An 18351-nucleotide genomic window follows, 5' to 3' on the forward strand; every position below is an offset into this window, starting at 1 on the left:
TTGACTTGCAGCACCTGTTATTTCTATGGAGGCAGTAAGCGTGTACTTAAATTTCACAGGACTGCAAAGCATCCAATGAAAACCTTATTTTGTATGTGCTATTTATTCACAAGATTATTTACGAGTTTTGTTAAGGTATTAAAATATGTTTAAAAGTATTGATTTGGGCTTTTTCAAAGAGGATAAAGTGGCAGCCTTTCTTTCTCAAAGGTTAACGCCTGTGCATGGGTACGCGCTGCTCTGGTCAAGTGCTTATATGGCAGTTTACTGTGACACAATACTACATTACAGCACTGCAACAATGACTGCAGTGTTTTAAATTCCTAGGACTGTAAATCCAGAGTTTTGTATCCCTGAATTTAGACACCCTGAGATGTAATCTAGCCTAGATTCAGTCAGTTAAGTCCATGTTTAACTGATTGTGTATGGTTGGTACTTTATACTCCTTGGCTGTAAAAGGCTGATGGAGTATTGTCGTCACTCTGCTGGTTGGGCAGGAGGGCGGGCAGCGTGGGCACCCAACTTTAACACCTAACTTTGGTGAACTCGACCTTTTAAGAAGAAAATAATAATTCTTTTAATAAATGTTAAAAAAATGATATCTCAATAATATTTTATCAACAGGTTTGACTTTAAAATCAAATATATCCATCTCTTTATTGTCTCTCTTTTCTGCTGTAGAAAGGTCTTGACACCCTGCAGGAGTGGGATTTTGAGAAATACGCTCAAAGTGCTGCCAAAAAAGCTATGAACCACAACATTAAACACGTGATGAAAGAGGGAGGCCGCGCGGGAAAAGCCCTGATGATCAACACCAACCAGCTCGTCAGCACCGTGCAGGTTTTAGGTAGGGCAGGCGGCATAGCCAAGGCCGCTCAGGCCATCAGCGTCACCACAGGCGTCATGTCGGCACTCTTTTTGGCTTTGGATGTTTTCTTCCTCGCTAAAGACTCTCATGAGCTTCGCAAGGGTGCCAAAACCAAATTTGCCACCAAGATCAGAGAGGTATGTAAAGACCTTCAAGATGGCCTCCTGGAGCTCAACAGGGTGAAGACGCAGCTGCAGAAGACGATGGACGGCATTGAGGTGGAGGAGTTTGAGGAGGTTGAGGAGGTGGAAGTAGAGGTTGAGGACGACTTGGTGTCTGATCCAAAGAAGCTGGCTGAGCTGGAGCAGGAGCTGGACCTCCTGGAGGAGAAAGTGGACAAGAAGGTTGTAGAGGTTGAGAAGAAGGGTAAAGAAATGGAGAAGGAAAATTCAAAAATTAAAAAGGTGAAGAAAGAGGAGAAGAGCATAAAAGAAAAAGATGAGAAGGAGAAAAAGGAGAAGAGCTTGAAAGGAAAAGATGAAGAAAAGGAGAAAAAACAGGAGGACAGTAACGACAAAGACAAAGAGAAATGCAAGTCCAAAGAAAAGATGCCCGATGAGGAAAAAGAGGAGAAAAACAAGGCAAGTGGCAAAACTGCCAAAGAAGTCCTGAAACAACAGTCTCAGAAAGAAAGCAAACAAGACAAAAACACCAAAAACAGAATAACAGCTGGAAATGACAACTGTAATGGTAAGGTCAGCAAGATAAACGATGATATTGGTAAAAATAAAACAACAGAGAAAGAGAAACATAAAAGTAGAAAAGAGCAGGAGGAAGTGAAGAGCAGATCAGAGGGCAGCAAAAGTGAGCGAGTGAAACCTGAGAGAGGAAGTGAAAGGAGAAGAAGCAGCAGGGATGATGAAGGAGAAAGGAAGCCACCTGAAAGTACATCTGTAAAAACAGGGGACAGCAGTAAGAGGAGACATAGCAGCAGCAGTGAGAAAGGGGTAGAAAGAGGAGGTGAACATCTAAATAGAGGAACTGGCGAAGAAAGGCAAAGCAGGAAAGGGAGCGAGGAGGATAGAGGAGTGAAGGACTGGAGAGCTGAAATGGCAAAAAATAGAGAAGAAAAGAGACAAGGTCAGGAGACTGAGAACAGGAAGGAGTCGCACCAAGATCACGAAATATCATCAACGAAGAGGAGAGGGTCAGAAAGAGAGTTAGGAGGCAGCAGAGAGTATTCAAAGAGGAGCCACCACAAGAGGGAGCACAGGGAGAGGGGAGATGAGAAGCATGGGAGCAGGGTGGAGAGTGCAAGGAGGCAGTTTGAGAGGGCAGGAGGTGAGGGAGGTGACACAAAGGCAAAAAGAAAAGACGATGGAGAGAGTCAGAGGAGTAACAGAGAGAGGAGAGGAAGTGAAAGAGGGAGAGAGCATGAACACAGCCAACCAGGACAACGAGCTCGTGCCAAAGCTCTCCTGCGAGACGGACTGGACATTTAATTCTAACATCTACCGCCTTACCAACAAAAACATACAGTGTGTTACTTCAACAAGAAAATCCACTGCATCTACGGTTTCTCACAGTACTGCAGTAAACCAGTGATAGCTGTGTGTACATGGAGGCGTACATTACAAACAGGAGCAGCAGAAGGCTAACTGAACTCCTTTTAATGACGCAGATACAAGGATGAAACAGTAGCACTACTGGGGTGGGGGGTAGGGGTTGTCCCACTTCTGACCTGATGCTCTGTGAGGAGCTTCAAGTTGAAAGTCAGGACAGTTTGAAAAAGAAGCTGATTTTTGTCATTTGACAATAAGACAGTGATGTAGGGACGCCAGCAGCAGTGTTGTGAGCTGTCCAGAGATGCATTAGAATATCGTCTTGAAATTTTTTAGCATATTTGGTTTTTGATTTTTGACTCCCAGAACGTCTTGATTACACCTCTTACAAATGTGATGAGTACGGGTGTCTTCATGGGATTTGTGTGATCCACAGATGATAACTCTAATGACTTTGATGCCTTCAGCACGACTGTTGGGTCAAAGGTAAAACTTTATTGTATCAGAGGAAAATTTACCTTCTGCTACTGTGCAGTGCTAAAAATAACTCGACATACAACATATAAATACCCCAATAAAACATGGCAAATGCAAAAACAATAAATAAATAAATAAAATCAACACTAACATCACTTCACATGGAATCAAATCAATTATGACACCTGAGAATACAAGTAAATCTGCTAAATTAGAATTAGAAGTTATCATTAGACAGTTATCAGTAAAAATAATAATAACCAACCGCTGCTAAGCCTTTGGCATACTGACACACTACATAATACAGTGACGATTAGCGTGCTAATGTTTGCAATAGGTTCAAACTCTGAATTTAGTCTCTCTGTTTCACTCATTTGCTTCTCCCTTTGAGTGGGAAAATGTAAGGGGGTCTATCTGCAAACACTGTGAGACACGACACTAAGACTTCCTATGAATCATTGCATTTGGAGGGGCAGATGTTTTAAGGTCCTGCCATACAGTCAACCTGCAGAATGACTCTTGCAAAAGCTTTCAGTGCGTTGTGGCATGATTAGCAGAAAGTAGTCTACAGGCCATCGGCACTTTCTAGTCGACTAACTAATGCACTAAAATGGATAATAGTAAAAATAAGTAAGGGGAGGGTAATACATTTAAGATGTGGCTGAAGTCACTCTGTAACATTTCTGCAGCTGAATAATAAGCATGTCAATGGCTGGATTTGGTGAGTCGGGATGATTTGCAGCCCGTGCTATACCTACCCGTTTTATTTTCCACAGCTTCAGAGACACTACATTTAGATGTTTTATGTATGTTTTGCAATTGCAGTATTTGTATGTGATGGGTTTGTAGCTTAAACCTATTCGCTGGAACGTTCAAGACAATTTAACTACACAGCAAAGCAAGACACGAGTAGGCAAAGTTCTTTATGTTTCTCGTGCACGGGAGAGAACTGGACAAACGCCGTTACTTCGCTTGACCCCAGATGCTCTCGTCCGCTCCCCCCGTAACGCTGCTCTTTATTGAGGTTACATGAGTATGCATAGGTTCATTAACATATGACGTATACATACACACAAAGAAGTACCTTGCCTGTGCTTGTGTGTGTGTGTGTGTGTGTGTGTGTGTGTGTGTGTGTGTGTGTGTGTGTGTGGTGTGTGTGTGTGTGTGTGGTAGTGTGTGTGTGTGTGTGTGTGTGTGTGTGTGTGTGTGTGTGTGTGGTCAGCAATGTGACCCCATAAATGACTTCCCTAAACCTGCTGGTCTGGAAGTCCAGCAGTTCATCTAAACAAAAGGCACTTAGACTAAAACAGATATAGATGTGTTTATCCTACCATGAAACAGTAAGAAGGTATGACCTCTTAATGACCTCTCCCATGCTCCCAGGATGTGGGTGTGAATGCCAGAACAGTCTGGAAGGCACACAGAGTCTTTGCAGACTACTAAGGATCAGACCCCTATCAATATGACATCGATTCTAAACTCTAAGCATATATGAGTAAATATTTCTAAGCATAAATGACAATCAACCATATAAACCTGACAGTATGTAATTGCAGCATTTGTTTAGGCAGATTTAGGTGGGTTAGCTTTAGATGCTCCCTCCTTCCTCTGTTGAACACAATCAACCAAAGTCGGTGATTAAACACAGGATAAATGACAAAAAAACCAGTCATGATTATTACTGACTTCTAACATCATATAACCTTTTTTGTATTTATTTAAAATATGTTACACAGTGTCTGTGTTTTTTTATTGGTGTATGAAAGTAAAACTTGTATGACTTGTATGTTTTAACAAGGTTTTCTTACAGAAATGCTCCAAATTGTTTTTTATATGACAAAAAAGCCAGTTTGACTTTGAGTCATTAAATTACAAAAGTAAAACACACCCTGGAACTGTGCCAGGCTGATAGAATAATCATGTGATACCTGTTCGTGTTCTTAAAGCTCACCTGTTACACAGATTTTTCAAACAGAGCACTTTAACCAGGTGTCGTTTCCTCCATGCCCATGCTCTCAGGTTTAATGCCGCTACATTTTAGTGATGGTACTTTGTTTCTGTGTTTTCACCACTGGTGTCTCAGTCTGTGTATAGTCATTGTATGTGTTTTTACATGGGTCTTTTCTACTCCTCTGGGCTTTTCATGAGTAAACAAAAAGAGAAAATGTCTGTTTTGTGTCCTTTCTGCTACACCTAATAACCTTGAAGCAGATGTCATGGATCTCACTTCCACAGTTAAAGTCCAAGAGTTTCTAAGCTCTCATGGTGTATACCATAGCTACAGTGTTGATCAGATGGTTCAAAATAAAGCGATCAAAGTCGTTGCAGTTTACCAAAACCAAATTAAGAGATACTCTGTCGTCTTTAAAAGCTACATTTCCATTATACAAAGCAGTGTTGTTACCGCCAAAAGCACTCTACATTTCCGTACAAATTTTACACACTCTTTCATACCTGAACAATTTAATGTGTAGACTGGAGGAACTGGGACCTATTGGGGGTGTTTAAAATGCCATCATATAACATCACCACTTTTAATAGATTGCATTATTTATGTTATAAACAGATCACAGTGGTTTGCACATTTGCCTAACAAAGAAAAGAGCCTTGGCTCGGCTCTGGGAGGAGATACAAATGCTTTTGGGGTTGTGTCAGGAAGGACATCTGATGTTGAAACAAGAAAAGAAAAATCTGCCAAATCAATCTATCCCCTAAAAATGTTGTGAGAGGAATGTGATGGGTCAATTAAAAATGATTTGTTAGTTAACTGTTAAATTATATATAGTTTAAATTAACTATCTGTTCACCAGCCTTTAATAAAGTGTCACGCTCCTGGGTCTTTGTGACCCAGCATTTTGAGTCTCTTGTGTTTTGGTATTTTATATTATGGTTTATGTTCTGAGTCCTTTGTTGGGCTGTTTTGATTATTTAAGTTATTAGTATTACTCTAGGTTCGGTTATGGCTGTTAAAGTTTTCGTTCTTCGGTTTTGTTATGGCTTCCCTGTGTTCCGTGTCTACTCTGTGCCGTTCTGTCCCACGCTTCAGGCCTCTGTTCTGTCTCCCCAGTCTCTGTTAAGTTTACGTGTTTAGAGTTCAATCGGTGCTTTTCATGTTTTACTTTGAAGGTCCGTGTCTCATATCAGTCTTTCTAGTTTTCTTTCCCTTGTCTCGTCCGGCCTAATCACTCCCAGCTGTGCTTTCCTTCTGTGTCGCATTCCCCTCGTTATTCCTCGGTGTAGTTAAGCCCCGTGTTTCTCTGCCAATGTCGCAATCTCCGCATCCACGGCTGTGTGTTTCCTTGTGTGCCTCTCCTTGTGTTTAGTTTATATTTTCCCAGTTTAGTTTTGTACTGTTTTCCACTTGTGTCAGCAATAAAGCTGCCTTTTGAGTTCACTTTCCCACCTCTGTGTCGTGTGCAATTGGGTCCTTTCCCGCCTGTGCACAGCCGCATTATGACATAAAACCGTAAATTAAACATAAGGGAAAAGTGTTTACAAAGCACAATACTTATCACATGGTTTGTAACCATGTGATAAGCCTGCATTAACACCATGATGATCTCAGCTATTTTCTGCGGCACATTAAAAGCAACTCAGTGATCAAGCTGCTTGTGTTACTGTAGACCAGCTGAGTCCTTGAGAGGTCAAGTTAATAAGTAGAAGGCTAAATATGAACAGGGTAAAACTTTTTACTATCTTGTAAATTGTGGCTGTGTTTACTAAAGGAGAAACCAGTATGTTCTTATCTCAGTTGTTTATTTTATTATCGCAAAGGATTTGGGATCATTTCAAGGGTTGTTTTTTTTTTTTTTAAACGTGGTGTGCTGCTCTACAATGAAACAGAAGGTGTTACAGCAATTCCTGCTTCCTCTCTGGGAGGAACTGATTATTTTAATCAATTAAATGTCAAGTAGGTAGGAAGGCTATATTTAGTCATATGGAAAAGCACCAGTGTGTTTACTGAAGACAGCAGCAGCCTAACTCAAAACAGATCTGATTGCAGGAAAACTGGTCAAACGTGATGAAGAAAAGGGAACAGCGTGATATTTTTTCCTCAAAGACTAAACGTTCTTACGCTTCATACCTCGTGTTATTACACATAACAAGTGATCATTATCTCAAAATGAGGAAGAGTTTCAACATCATGACAAATGGAAAGAGTTTATGACAAAACAGTAAACAATGTGCCTATTGTTTCTCTGCTGCTAGTATTGTATAACATACAGTGTGTGTGTGTGTGTGTGTGTGTGTGTGTGTGTGTGTGTGTGTGTGTGTGTGTGTGTGTTAATGCTTTCTTTAGCCTCGACAAGATCAACGTGTTGCTAATAATGTGACTGAAGTGGATGTAGTATGTGATCTCCTTCATTTCTATTTCTATTGTAGAATAAAAGTTGGGGGCGTTTTTTCAGGCGTATATACACTCACCAGCCACTTTGTAAGCTACATCTTGGGCTGTGGGGTTTAAATGATGCCCTGTTAGTACAAAGGGGCCAAGAAAATATCCCCTACACCATCACACCTTGCTTACCAGCCCGAGCCATTGATACAAGGCAGAATGGATCTAGGCTTTCATGATGTTTGTGTCAAATTCTAACCCTACCATCTGAGGGTCACACCGGAAATCAAGATTCATCAACCAGGGACCTTTTTTTTCAGCCTTTTGTCATCAAATTCTGGTAAAACTGTGCAAATTGTTGCCTCAGTTTCCTGTTCTTAGCTCAAAGGATTAGCAACTGGTGTGATCTTCAGCTGCTGCACGCCATCTGCTTAAAGGAGTGACATGTGCATTCAGAGAGATGCTCTGCAGAGCTTGGTTATATCAAGTGTTTATTTGAGTTACTGTTACCTTCCTACCTTCTCAACTTAAAGCCATCTGTCCATTTTCCTCCAACTTTTGGCATCAATAAGTTTGTTTGTTTTTTTACCGAGAGACCTGCCGCTCATTGGAGATGTTTTCTTTTTTAGACTGTTCTCTGTAGACTTAAGCCATGGTTGACTGAGAAAATCCCAGCAGATCAGCAAGCAATAGGGTTAGGTTTATGTTATGTGTAAGGGTTAAAGGAGTTAATTAAAAACAAAAAAGCTCATAAAAGATGTAGTTTTTGGTTTATGTTAAACTTTTATTACTTACATACTCCTTTTACATTGTGGGCCACAGACAGCCCACTGTGATTCAAAAAACCCCCAACAACAACAACAAAACAGACGTTTCTATAGTTCACATTTTTTAAAGCTGTCCAGTTGAGCAGATAAGAGTCTTTGCTAGACCCATTTTGGTCCCTGGGCCTTTTGTTTGACGCCCCCTGACTTGAACCACAAATTATTTAAGTAAGATATGTGCATCTGTGGTATTGACTATATTATGGAAACATTATTGTTTTTTAAACAAAAGATAAATGAGTTTAACTTTGTAAAAGTAAACTAGAGGAAGAACAAGCAGACCAACAAAATCTATTACTCATCTTTAGGAGCCATCTGTCCAGTATTTCAGGTCAGTCCTTTCAGTATTATGACACTACAGGCTGAATCAGAGATGTGACGTGACCAACAATGGCATTCCTTAAGCTGGAACATTCCACAGACTTCCATTTTTTTCATACTATGAGATCATCAATTATGCTGATCATATGTACAGATCACAGCCATTGCACATTAATCAGCAGTAAATGAGCTCTTTCACAATGACCTCATTCGGGCTCGTGATATCTTGGCTCAGTGGCCATTCAAATCAGCGTTACTCTACTCTGGTGTCACTTTGAGTCCTGGTGTTTGCTTTGTCTCTCTGGCGGCACAGGGCACGGCTTATTTGACTGTTGTATTTTTGTGAAACAGTTCAGACCTGCAGAGTAAACAGAGTTATTCAGAGTGTTAGCCCATTGGGGGGGGTGAAATCAGCCCTGCAGTGTGTTTGATGAAGGGTCACTGCCACTTAAACCTGTCTTAACCAAATGTACTTTGCTTAACCCCCTAAAGAAAAAGCGTATTCTGATGCCCCAACCGTAGCGATTTTGTTTTTCCTTATTCTGACCATATTCAGGATTCATGGTCCACTCCCCTCCTGACCTTCAGAGTAAAAGCAGACTAGTACTTGACTTGCATGAAAGCAAATATATTTAAAACAGAATGATAAATGAAATAATACTCTTTCTTTTGCCCAAGTACATATAAACAGTTTACTGTAATCATTCGGCACTTTTTCCTAGATGGTGACATTTAAAAAATTTAGATGAATGATTAAATGTGAAAAAAGAAAAGAGAATAGTGAAGAAGAGTATTTAGTAAAATGAAGTCACATGACGTCAAATTGCAGCTGGGAATTTACCTTTCAAACCTTAAGTAGATCTCAGATTACAAAGGAGATATGGTTTGACCTTTTCTTCCTATACCAGCCATCCTGCCTCTGAATAGCTCTCTTAAAGATTGCTTATCAGTTAACTTATCATTAAGACATAAGATTACCAATGGATCTGTACTCTGACATTTCTTTAGCCACTTAAGTCAAGTGTTCCTGGAGCCAAAGTGGGCAGATTAGATTTGAGGGAACAATACCACCACACCTGAATGACTTTTTAGTGCTATATCATCACAGACCATAAACTGTGTAAAATATATTTTTCTATACAATCTATGACAGAGGCAAACAAAATTATATTTGAAAAATAGCAGATACAGGATGACATTACTATGGCAAGGGTTTCGCTCAGTGTATGTAAAAGGGCAACTTTACTTTTAGACAAAGAAGAAATAAGTCCTGTCAAGTTTAGAGGAGTTTTGTTATTGTCGTTACAATAAAATACGCAATAAAAAAAAATGTAGTAAAATTAAAAATGTTGACTTTTGGCTTGAAGTAGACTAGAAAACAACTGGGCCTCTCCCATGCTAGAGTCCACTATTGTATTCTCCCATCCCTGCCCTGACCTCATCCTTATAATCAACTTTGTGATGTATACATCACCTGACTGACATCCAGTACTGTGCAAACATTTTAGGCAGGTGCAGGTATTAATCGACAAAGTGCAGTGAATGAACAAAAGAGAAATCTAAATCAAATGAGTATTTGGTGTGACCACCCTTTACCCTTAAAACAGCATCAATTCTTCCTCACACTTCTGTCCCTTCGTGTAATCCCAGACACACTCGATGATATTGAGATCAGGGCTCTGTGGGGGCCATACCAGCACATCTAGTACTTCTTGTTCTTCTTTCCACTGAGGATGGCTCTTAATGACTTTGTATGTTTGGGGTCGTTGTCCTGCTGCAGAATACATTCAGGGCCAATAAACAATTATTTATATTTCTGAAAGCATTCTTTGTTTAGAGCATTTTTCACACCTGCCTAAAACCTCTGCACAGGACTGTAGCTTCATTGTTTAGAAAAGGATTTGTAATTTACATTTAAAATGTCATATTAATCAGTTTCGCTCACTGTGTAGTTCTGCACCACTGCCAGTATTTTAAATAAGTTTATCCTGTAGTTAATGACAGGACAAAGTATTGTTAGTTACCAAAAAAAGAGGCTCAAATTTCATACTTGGAAACTGATAAACATCAGCCACTGGTAGCTTATTTCCTGGTGCAAGGTAAATACTGGCAGATATTGACAGTTGCGCAGTCTACAGGTACATTCCCAGTATTAGGCTGTAAAAACGTCTGTCTGTCAGTCTGTCATTACATTAATTCAGTTTTATTTTTTCAGTACTAATTCTGTATAACAGCGATAAGGTTAAGACCTTGTTATGCAATCCAGGAAAATATTATTTGATCCCTTGACGAATTTGTTTAAGTTTACTCACTAAGAAAACAATGAATATTGGAGAGAGACAGAAAATCAACAACAGCAAAATAAAAATAAAAAATCCAGAAAAAAACATATTATGTTACACATTACGTAAAAAAAATATTTTAAATAATACATCTATATAAATTGATATATGAATCTACTAAAGATGCAGACGACTTCCCCACACTGAAATGCCAACAGGCAGGGTCATGTTCTGTAAAATCTAGATGAGAACAGCCAGAATATTGCAGATGGTTCGTGGATGTGTCATCCAACATGATAATGAATTAAACTGCAAAAGCAACAAAGGAGTGGCTAAAGAAGCACTCTAAGGTTATGAATTGCCCAGACCTCAAGCCTATAAAAATCTGTTGGACCAAGCCAAATAACAGCCAGGAAACTTAATGGATTTAAAGAGCTTCTGTAAAGAGGAGTGGGCCAAAATCCCTCCCAAGATGTGTACAAACCTGGTGACCCAGTACAAAAAACTACAAAGACTCAAAGACTGCAAATAAGTTTATAACCTTCATGTAATGTGTTTCTTTCTGGGTTTTTGGTTCATACTTTGTCTCTCTCTTCGGGAGATCAAATTAAATATTTTTCCCGCTGTATTTAAACCCTCTACTAACTCCAAAAGCTTATAAGTAGACTTTCAATCTAAGAATTTTTAGTTATATTTAATTTCCACAAATTCAATCTAAATTTGCCCTCAAAGATGAACAAATCGGTGCCCTTTATGGTTTTCACGTCAGCCATAAAAGCCTGCTATCCACAGTGTGGGAAATAGTTTATATTCTCTGTAAGAATGATGAAGTGCTAAGAAGCTGTTTTTGGTAAATAACACAAGCTTCATTCTAAGATTTAGTTTCAGGATAAACAATCACTCGTTCTCTTACAATAATAACTTATGAAATGTGACCCTAAATGTAGGAATGCATATGGTTATTGTTAAGGCACAAAGACACCTTTCTCATTCTTTGTAAAGGGGCACATTTGGCTGGAATTAACTCTTTACTTTGCAGCGCATGCAGGGTGTGGCGCCACAAAATGTGGTCTGATTCTCAGGGGAGACACTCCCACAAGCCTCTAAATATGGTTTCAGGAACCACAAAATATGAGGTTTTTGTATTAAAAGTGTGATTTCGGCAAAATTAGTCTGGATAATATCAGCAGTTAAATGCGCCTATTAATAAAATATTTTAAAATCTAACCAGCTATCCATTTTCTTAGCTGTTTATCCAATTAAGGGTAACAGGATGTTATATGATGATCAAATTTGGTCTATGAAACCTTTCAAAATCCAACTCACTAAGTCTTTCACAGGGGAAAAGTTTGTGACATGGACAAAATCATATGAAGACCAATGAACTGTAGTAAAAATGGAATTTCTCTAGGACGAGAAAAGTAAGAAAGCTCATATGAAATGATGTCCTATGTAAGATCATATGGACTGGTACTAATTCTAGATCTTGGACTTTTGTCAAATTTACTTTTTTAATTTTTCCCCTTCTTTTAAAAGTCACACTAAGCAGGATGAAATCATCCTAATGGTAAACAGACTCATTCTTGCACTTTGCTACTCTCCCAGACCACTCAAAGCACTTTCTACAACATGCCACCTTCACTTTCTTCTATGCTTTGTAAGTGCTTGCTACCTCACATTCACACGATGGATGCATCAGAGAGCAATTTGGGATTAGTTTCTTGTCCAAGGATATTTGGCATGTAAACTCAGGGATCAAACCAACAACCTTCCAATCAGTAGATGACCTCCCCTCCCTCCTGAGCTACACCCCATGTGACGTAATGACACACAAAGACTTCCAGAAACGAAAAGGAAATTCCTTGAAAAGGAAATAAAGAACACAAAAATCCAAAAAGTGTAACTAAGCTGACAGGAAGGTCAGATCACGATGCAACTGTGGTTACGCCACAACATTCTTTATAAAGGTACCAAATAATCTGGGTGTTTGACATCGTCTCTAACTCCTTAAAAGGGAATTGTTGTTTTCTTTGGGGGGAAATGTTCCTTTACAGTGCAAGTAAATGCTCAATATTCCACTTCTCAGAATAAAGCCCTATAAAGTTCATTTTCGGTGTTTACGTGTATTTGCTGTGTGTCATTGACTTTACTGGCAGTAAAAACCACTTTGAATCTGCTTTGTTTGAAAACCCATACACTAAGAAAAGAAATGCAAAATGATGTTTTACATATTTACGAAGTTGCTTATCTAAGCCCAATTTATATTACATTGTTATTTTAAGGAGAATCCAGTGTGAGAACAATCATACAAACAGTCATACAATGATTGCGATTAATTAATTAATATTTGACTTTTATTTATATTTAATTTAGCTCAGCCAAACTATCTTCTCATGCGTGTTTTCTTTATTTCACAGTGTATTTAGTGATAAGCAGTAAACTTTGAACCAAAGTAACCTTGTGAGTCAACTCCTAACAGAAAATCGTAAAAGAAGAAAAAACCAAGGACATTAGCAAGGCTTGCTCTACAGAAACTGCTTTAGTAATGCAAACAACTAACCCACACCCAGGCAGGTACACAGGTGTATTCTTATCAAGCCCCGCCCCTTATTTAACAAAAAGCTACTTCCACATTGCTCCATCACCAGAACTGCGGATCATCCCACAGAGAGCAGAAAGCAATCCTTCAACGCAGCATTTAAACTTCACAGCATCGAGTAAGTCTCTCCAAACTTTATTTAATTTCATTTTAGATTTGGATTCTCCTGGATGCCTGCTTCTATTTCATTTGTTGTCATTATCCTTTAAAGCATAATCAGGTTAATTATGAGAATTCTAGAAATACTATTTAGATAATCTGACAATCGATTTTTAGTTACACAAAGAAAAAACAAACCCTGGAAAAGAAAAGGAACGATGCTCTGTTTTTAAATGAATAATTATTCTGTCAATATTCCAGTCTGGATAAACCATAATGTGTTTTATTACCTTTTAAAGGACTGACTGTACTTAGAACATTTGTGTATAAATGTGTTTTCAGCCCTGTGGACTTTTTTTCTTTTCAATTCATTTTTTTTTACAATCTTTTTACTTAACTGTATTTTAGAACAAAACATTTTGTTATAAGTGCATCTTTTACACACAAATTTTGAATTTACAAGTTGTTATAATAAAACTGAGGTAGAATGTAATGTCATTCTTATCTGCTCTTCTCTTATTTGCTCTCTCACTGTTTGCTTTCCTGGAAAGAATGGAGCGAGGCCTGAGCCTGCTGATTGCCGCAGTGATGCTTTTTGTGGCTCCGGGGGTCCAAGCAGCAGACAGTTTCTCATTTGCCACTAATGCAACGGTTGGTTTATATTTAACTTTGCCAGCACAATACCACTGTGACCATGGTGATTTACACGGATGGAGTGCATTTGTTAAGCATACACTTTTATATATTTAGGAGCTGAAATGAGTTTTACTGTACGAAATAGTGTCAGAATTTACTGCTAATTTTGTCTTTTTAAGTTAAGCATCTACAGCGTGAAATAGAACAGCGCATGGTTAGCTTGGTTAAACTTTTATTTATATTTATACATTCTGAGAATTATTATTATCATGGGAGAAGAAGAAAAAATGCTAGTGGGTCTAAAAAGCAGGGGGAGTGCCTTGAGCATTCATCCATAATAATAGCCAGCAGGAGGAGAAGTGAAGAAGTCTAATTATATAAAAGTCTATGGAAAAATGTCTCCCCATCAATGAACTCAGTAAGCGCGTTTCTTTTGAGTTCACGATCTCAGATGCTAAGTTATGACTAATTTAATACATAATGAGGTCAGATCTACATTAGAGTAAAAGGGCAGGTTACGGATTGTGTAATGGCGGTTGCAAAAATGTTCAGAATGAGGCTCCAACATGGGAGACAAGAATCGAGATGGGTGTGGTGGCTGCTGCCATCTTTTACATACAGTCTAACAGTCACATATGGCTAAACAGTGGCTTTTATAAATCATATAATTAATGGAATTTGTGGGATTTATACATTTCTAATTTTTTTAAGGTAGAGTTCCATTTCCCATAAAGCCTTTAGTAACCTAATGTTAACTAATAGCAGCTGTTCCCAGTTCATGAGCTGGGATGCTATTCTTCGTCAAAGTGTTGACACAGAAGTTGAAGCTGCTAAGCTGTCTTGTGACTTGGATTATGCTCGTGTGTCTCTCTACTAGGTAAACATTACAAAGACAGGTTGCGGGATTAGTAAGCTGTGCATACAGACCCCAGACAACTGTGACCCTGCTGGGAACAGCAGCTGTTTCTTTGGATCAGTGGCTGCAGGCAACACTACAGCTCCTAACGGCACCGAGCTGATGTTCCAGCTCAGTGGGAACTCCACTGGGTACATCGCACTGGGGCTCACCGCCAATGCAACCCAGGTACCACAGCACACAAAACCAGAGCGATGATTAAGTTTAACTTAAACCAAAATGTTAACCCAAAACAATTATTTACTGAAGAGTTATACTTATTTACACGTTACCTTTTCAATAATTATAACTGATTTCCTATGTTATCAATTTCTTTTTTAAATTAATTTCATTCAACTACTTTTCCATTACCTAGCCATTAATCCTCTGACAGGAAATGTTTACTCACTGTCAGAGAATTAATGAAATATTTGACATTGGTACATAATGAAAAAAACCCTTAAATAATAGGGTTGTGTTTGGAAATGGGCATTGGTTTCCATTAGTAAATATCTTTAAAATATATCATGTTCTAAATATAGATTTAATAATCCAACAAACGTTCGGTCATCTCAGAGACAACCGAGAGAGGTTTATTTAATGAAAGCCACCACCTTGCTTAGTCAAATATTCACACCAGGATGTGAAACCTTCACACCAAACTAAATGTAAATACTGCTGTTAAGATACAAGTGATAAGGCCAAGTTAAGGATAAGGCACCTAGGAAATACTATACCAAGGTTAATCAATTACATCTGTGTTTCTATAAGCTCACACAGACCTGCTTATGTGTTTATGTCTTTATTGGTCCAGCCCAAAGTAATGAGTTAAAAGTGAGACCAGTGAGTTAAGGAAGTATATAACCCTTAAAACTGCTTGCTCTTTTTCAGGGTACCACTGCGCTTTACATCTGTGCTCAGAACAGCTCTAACAATGCTTCATTCGTCTTCGCGGCTCGGCAGAGAAACAACATCAACAACAACACACTCTCTACATTTAATTCGGTGAGACTGTAACTACTTTTAAAACGTATCCAGATAAACATTACCAAACAAGCTGAAACAGTTGAACGGTTGACAGATGATCAGAACACATTCCTAAAAGCTGCTAACCTAAAAATTATTTAATGCATACTCTGTAATTCAGTCATCAAAGCCCTAAAAAAAACACAACAAAAAGTGGTTTTTTTAAAATGTAATACTTTACCTGATGGTCAAATTGTTTTTACCAGACTGTGACAAAGATACGAGGCCAGGTAGTCAATGGAAAGATCCAGTGTGAGTTCAGTGTCCCCAATTTGAATGCCACCAACACCAGGAGCGCTGATTCTACCACTTATGTTGTCATCCTTGGGTCTGGACCATTGACTGGAAGTAAGTCCAGTGAAAGCAGCCTTCAACTGTAACTTGTTGTCTACTCTTATCAACATAAATACACACGTTAGATGCTACATTATTTGTGAAGCTGTAAATGAAGGTTAAATTGAATCCTCATCCCTATTTTCAATGTTTTATTCTTCAGGCAATTTTGGGGCCTTCACAGCTAGCAAAACCACCGATCCTCTGAACCTCGCCAACCCAAGCGCCAATGTTGCAAACGCCACCACAACCACCACCGCCACCAACACCACCACCGCATCACCTTCTACGACAAAAAATTCAGCCAGTGGCGCTCTTCACAGTCATGGTAAACACCACACTCACATTTTATTCTGAGACTGTAGATTTAGGGCTCAATGTGATGAAGATTCACAGTTCACAATACCCAGTTCTGAAGCTTTAGTTACTAAATATTGTTTAATAAATCAGTTAATTCTTATATGAAACATTTTAGAGTTATAAGTAAAAGATAGTGGTGAAGAAAAAAATTAGTTTTCCAAGTAAGTAATGTATAATTTACCATAGATTAAGGGGACAATGAAAACTATGTATAAATCAGCTACATTTAGAAACTGCTGGAGCCATTATTGGACTTCTGGCCCTTTTAATGGAGCAAATGCATGACAATAAATTTGCTATACAACAGAAAGAGCAGGGATAATATGTCATTTTAGCCCATATTGTCCTGGCTGAATTTTTCTTTAGCAATGACTATGATGCATAATTACACATTGCACCATGTGGTATTAAAGATATCTTAACTTTAACCAGCAGAAACCCTGACGGATGTTTTCTGAATAATTGCTTTTTTGTCTTTTCTCCCTGCCAGCTTTGACACTCCTGCTAACTGTCCTCATGCTGTTCGTCCTGAAGACAGCCTGAAAGAGTGCAGAGAGGAAGAACCTGTGACCCGGTGAAGATGACTGGTTTGCAAAGCCAGAAAATCTGAGTGTCAAGCTATTTATGACATGTTTACTGAACTAATAGTGAAATGTTTTATGTTTCCTTTGCACTTTTTGTATCTATTGAATTTGAAGATGTTATGTTGTTCAGTTTCAAAGTAATTGTGTGGATTTAGTCACCAAATATATATATATATATTTTTTTTTTTTATATTCATGCATGTGACTTACATACACACACCTACAAGTAAGCATACTTAGACAAATGGCAAGATGGTTTTGTTTAACAGATATGTGTACTGATTGTAGATTATCTTTTAAAAGATAAACTTACTGAAACTGAAGCTAATTATAATAAAGTTAAACTATGGTCTTATCTCATGAGCTGCATCTCTGGACACGGTACAGTGAAATCAACAAATCCTATCCCCTAAGATACAGTGTGACAATCTTTCCTGGTGGTGATGAGGGTGTGACTGATGTCTAAATGAACCTCATCTGGTTAAATCGAGAGACACACGGTACTGAATCTCTCAAAACTGATCACTGCAATGTCATCTCGTTTCCCTCTCACCGCCCTGTTTTGGCTGTGAGAAACATCGGGTACATCCCCATTTTGTTACTTGTATGTTCAGTGCATACAAGTAACATTCTGCACAAGCTGACTAACAGCTGTTTATGATTGTTCGTGGGAATCTCAGCGCATTCATGATATACAGCATGATGATATAACTGCATAACACACTGATCTCATAAGAGAAAAGATGATTTGTGCAACCTGTAGCTTCTAGCTAATTTTTAAATAAGCTATAAGATATAAATAAACAATCAAATACAAATGCACTCTGTGTTGTGAAGGATGTCCAAATTCCCTAAAATGCATCTTGAGACAGCAGGTTTGCCATTGCATCCTTTGCTGAAGTCACTTCGGTAACCATGACGAGAGTGGTGCACTGCTTATGACATCATGACAACTTCATTTGATTTTGATTTGCACACTTAAGCGCTTATGGTCATCTGACAGAAACCATAAAATACCTTAGTCTGCTAGAACAAAGCAGTGGTTGTGCTACGTGTCACAGTAACAGATGCTCATTGCACAATTTAATAGGCACACCTTGTGTTGTATTTCATTGGAACTACTTTTGCTTGATGGCTTGCTCCAAGTCTTTGTGGCACAAATTGAGTATCACACTGGAAACATTTGAATACTGTGAACTTGAGCACTTG

The 18351-nt window shown here is 38.6% G+C and overlaps 2 protein-coding genes across 5 annotated transcripts in view; both read left to right on the forward strand.

Moving 5' to 3' along the window:
• LOC102313242 overlaps positions 1–3791 on the forward strand; it is a 46082-nt gene extending 42291 nt beyond the window's left edge. For all 4 annotated transcript variants that reach the window (XM_042221990.1, XM_042221991.1, XM_042221993.1 and 1 more), the window contains one exon: positions 682–3791. In XM_042221990.1, the coding sequence (XP_042077924.1) occupies positions 682–2310 (1629 nt within the window). In that variant the 3' untranslated portion in view covers positions 2311–3791. The remainder of the gene's footprint in view (positions 1–681) is intronic.
• Positions 3792–13207: 9416 nt separating this feature from the next.
• On the forward strand, positions 13208–17634 carry LOC102306080 (putative ferric-chelate reductase 1). The gene is made up of 7 exons (XM_005924532.3): positions 13208–13327; positions 13860–13959; positions 14822–15028; positions 15731–15844; positions 16072–16213; positions 16362–16526; positions 17049–17634. Exons 2-7 carry the CDS (start codon positions 13861–13863, stop codon positions 17099–17101), a joined length of 780 nt encoding a protein of 259 aa, XP_005924594.1. The 5' UTR covers positions 13208–13327; position 13860; the 3' UTR covers positions 17102–17634.
• The last annotated feature ends 717 nt before the right edge of the window (positions 17635–18351 follow it).

This window comes from Haplochromis burtoni, unplaced genomic scaffold (genome assembly GCF_018398535.1).
Source record: "Haplochromis burtoni strain Fernald_Lab_line unplaced genomic scaffold, NCSU_Asbu1 Contig_78, whole genome shotgun sequence".
Classification (NCBI taxonomy): domain Eukaryota; kingdom Metazoa; phylum Chordata; class Actinopteri; order Cichliformes; family Cichlidae; genus Haplochromis; species Haplochromis burtoni.

Coding starts and splice junctions, on each gene's coding strand:
- LOC102306080 (XM_005924532.3), top strand. CDS start 13,861: ATGGAGCGAGGCCTGAGCCTGCTGATTGCCGCAGTGATGCTTTTTGTG. Junction 15,845..16,071: donor CACTCTCTACATTTAATTCG/GTGAGACTGTAA, acceptor TGTTTTTACCAG/ACTGTGACAAAGATACGAGG. Junction 16,527..17,048: donor TGGCGCTCTTCACAGTCATG/GTAAACACCACA, acceptor TCTCCCTGCCAG/CTTTGACACTCCTGCTAACT.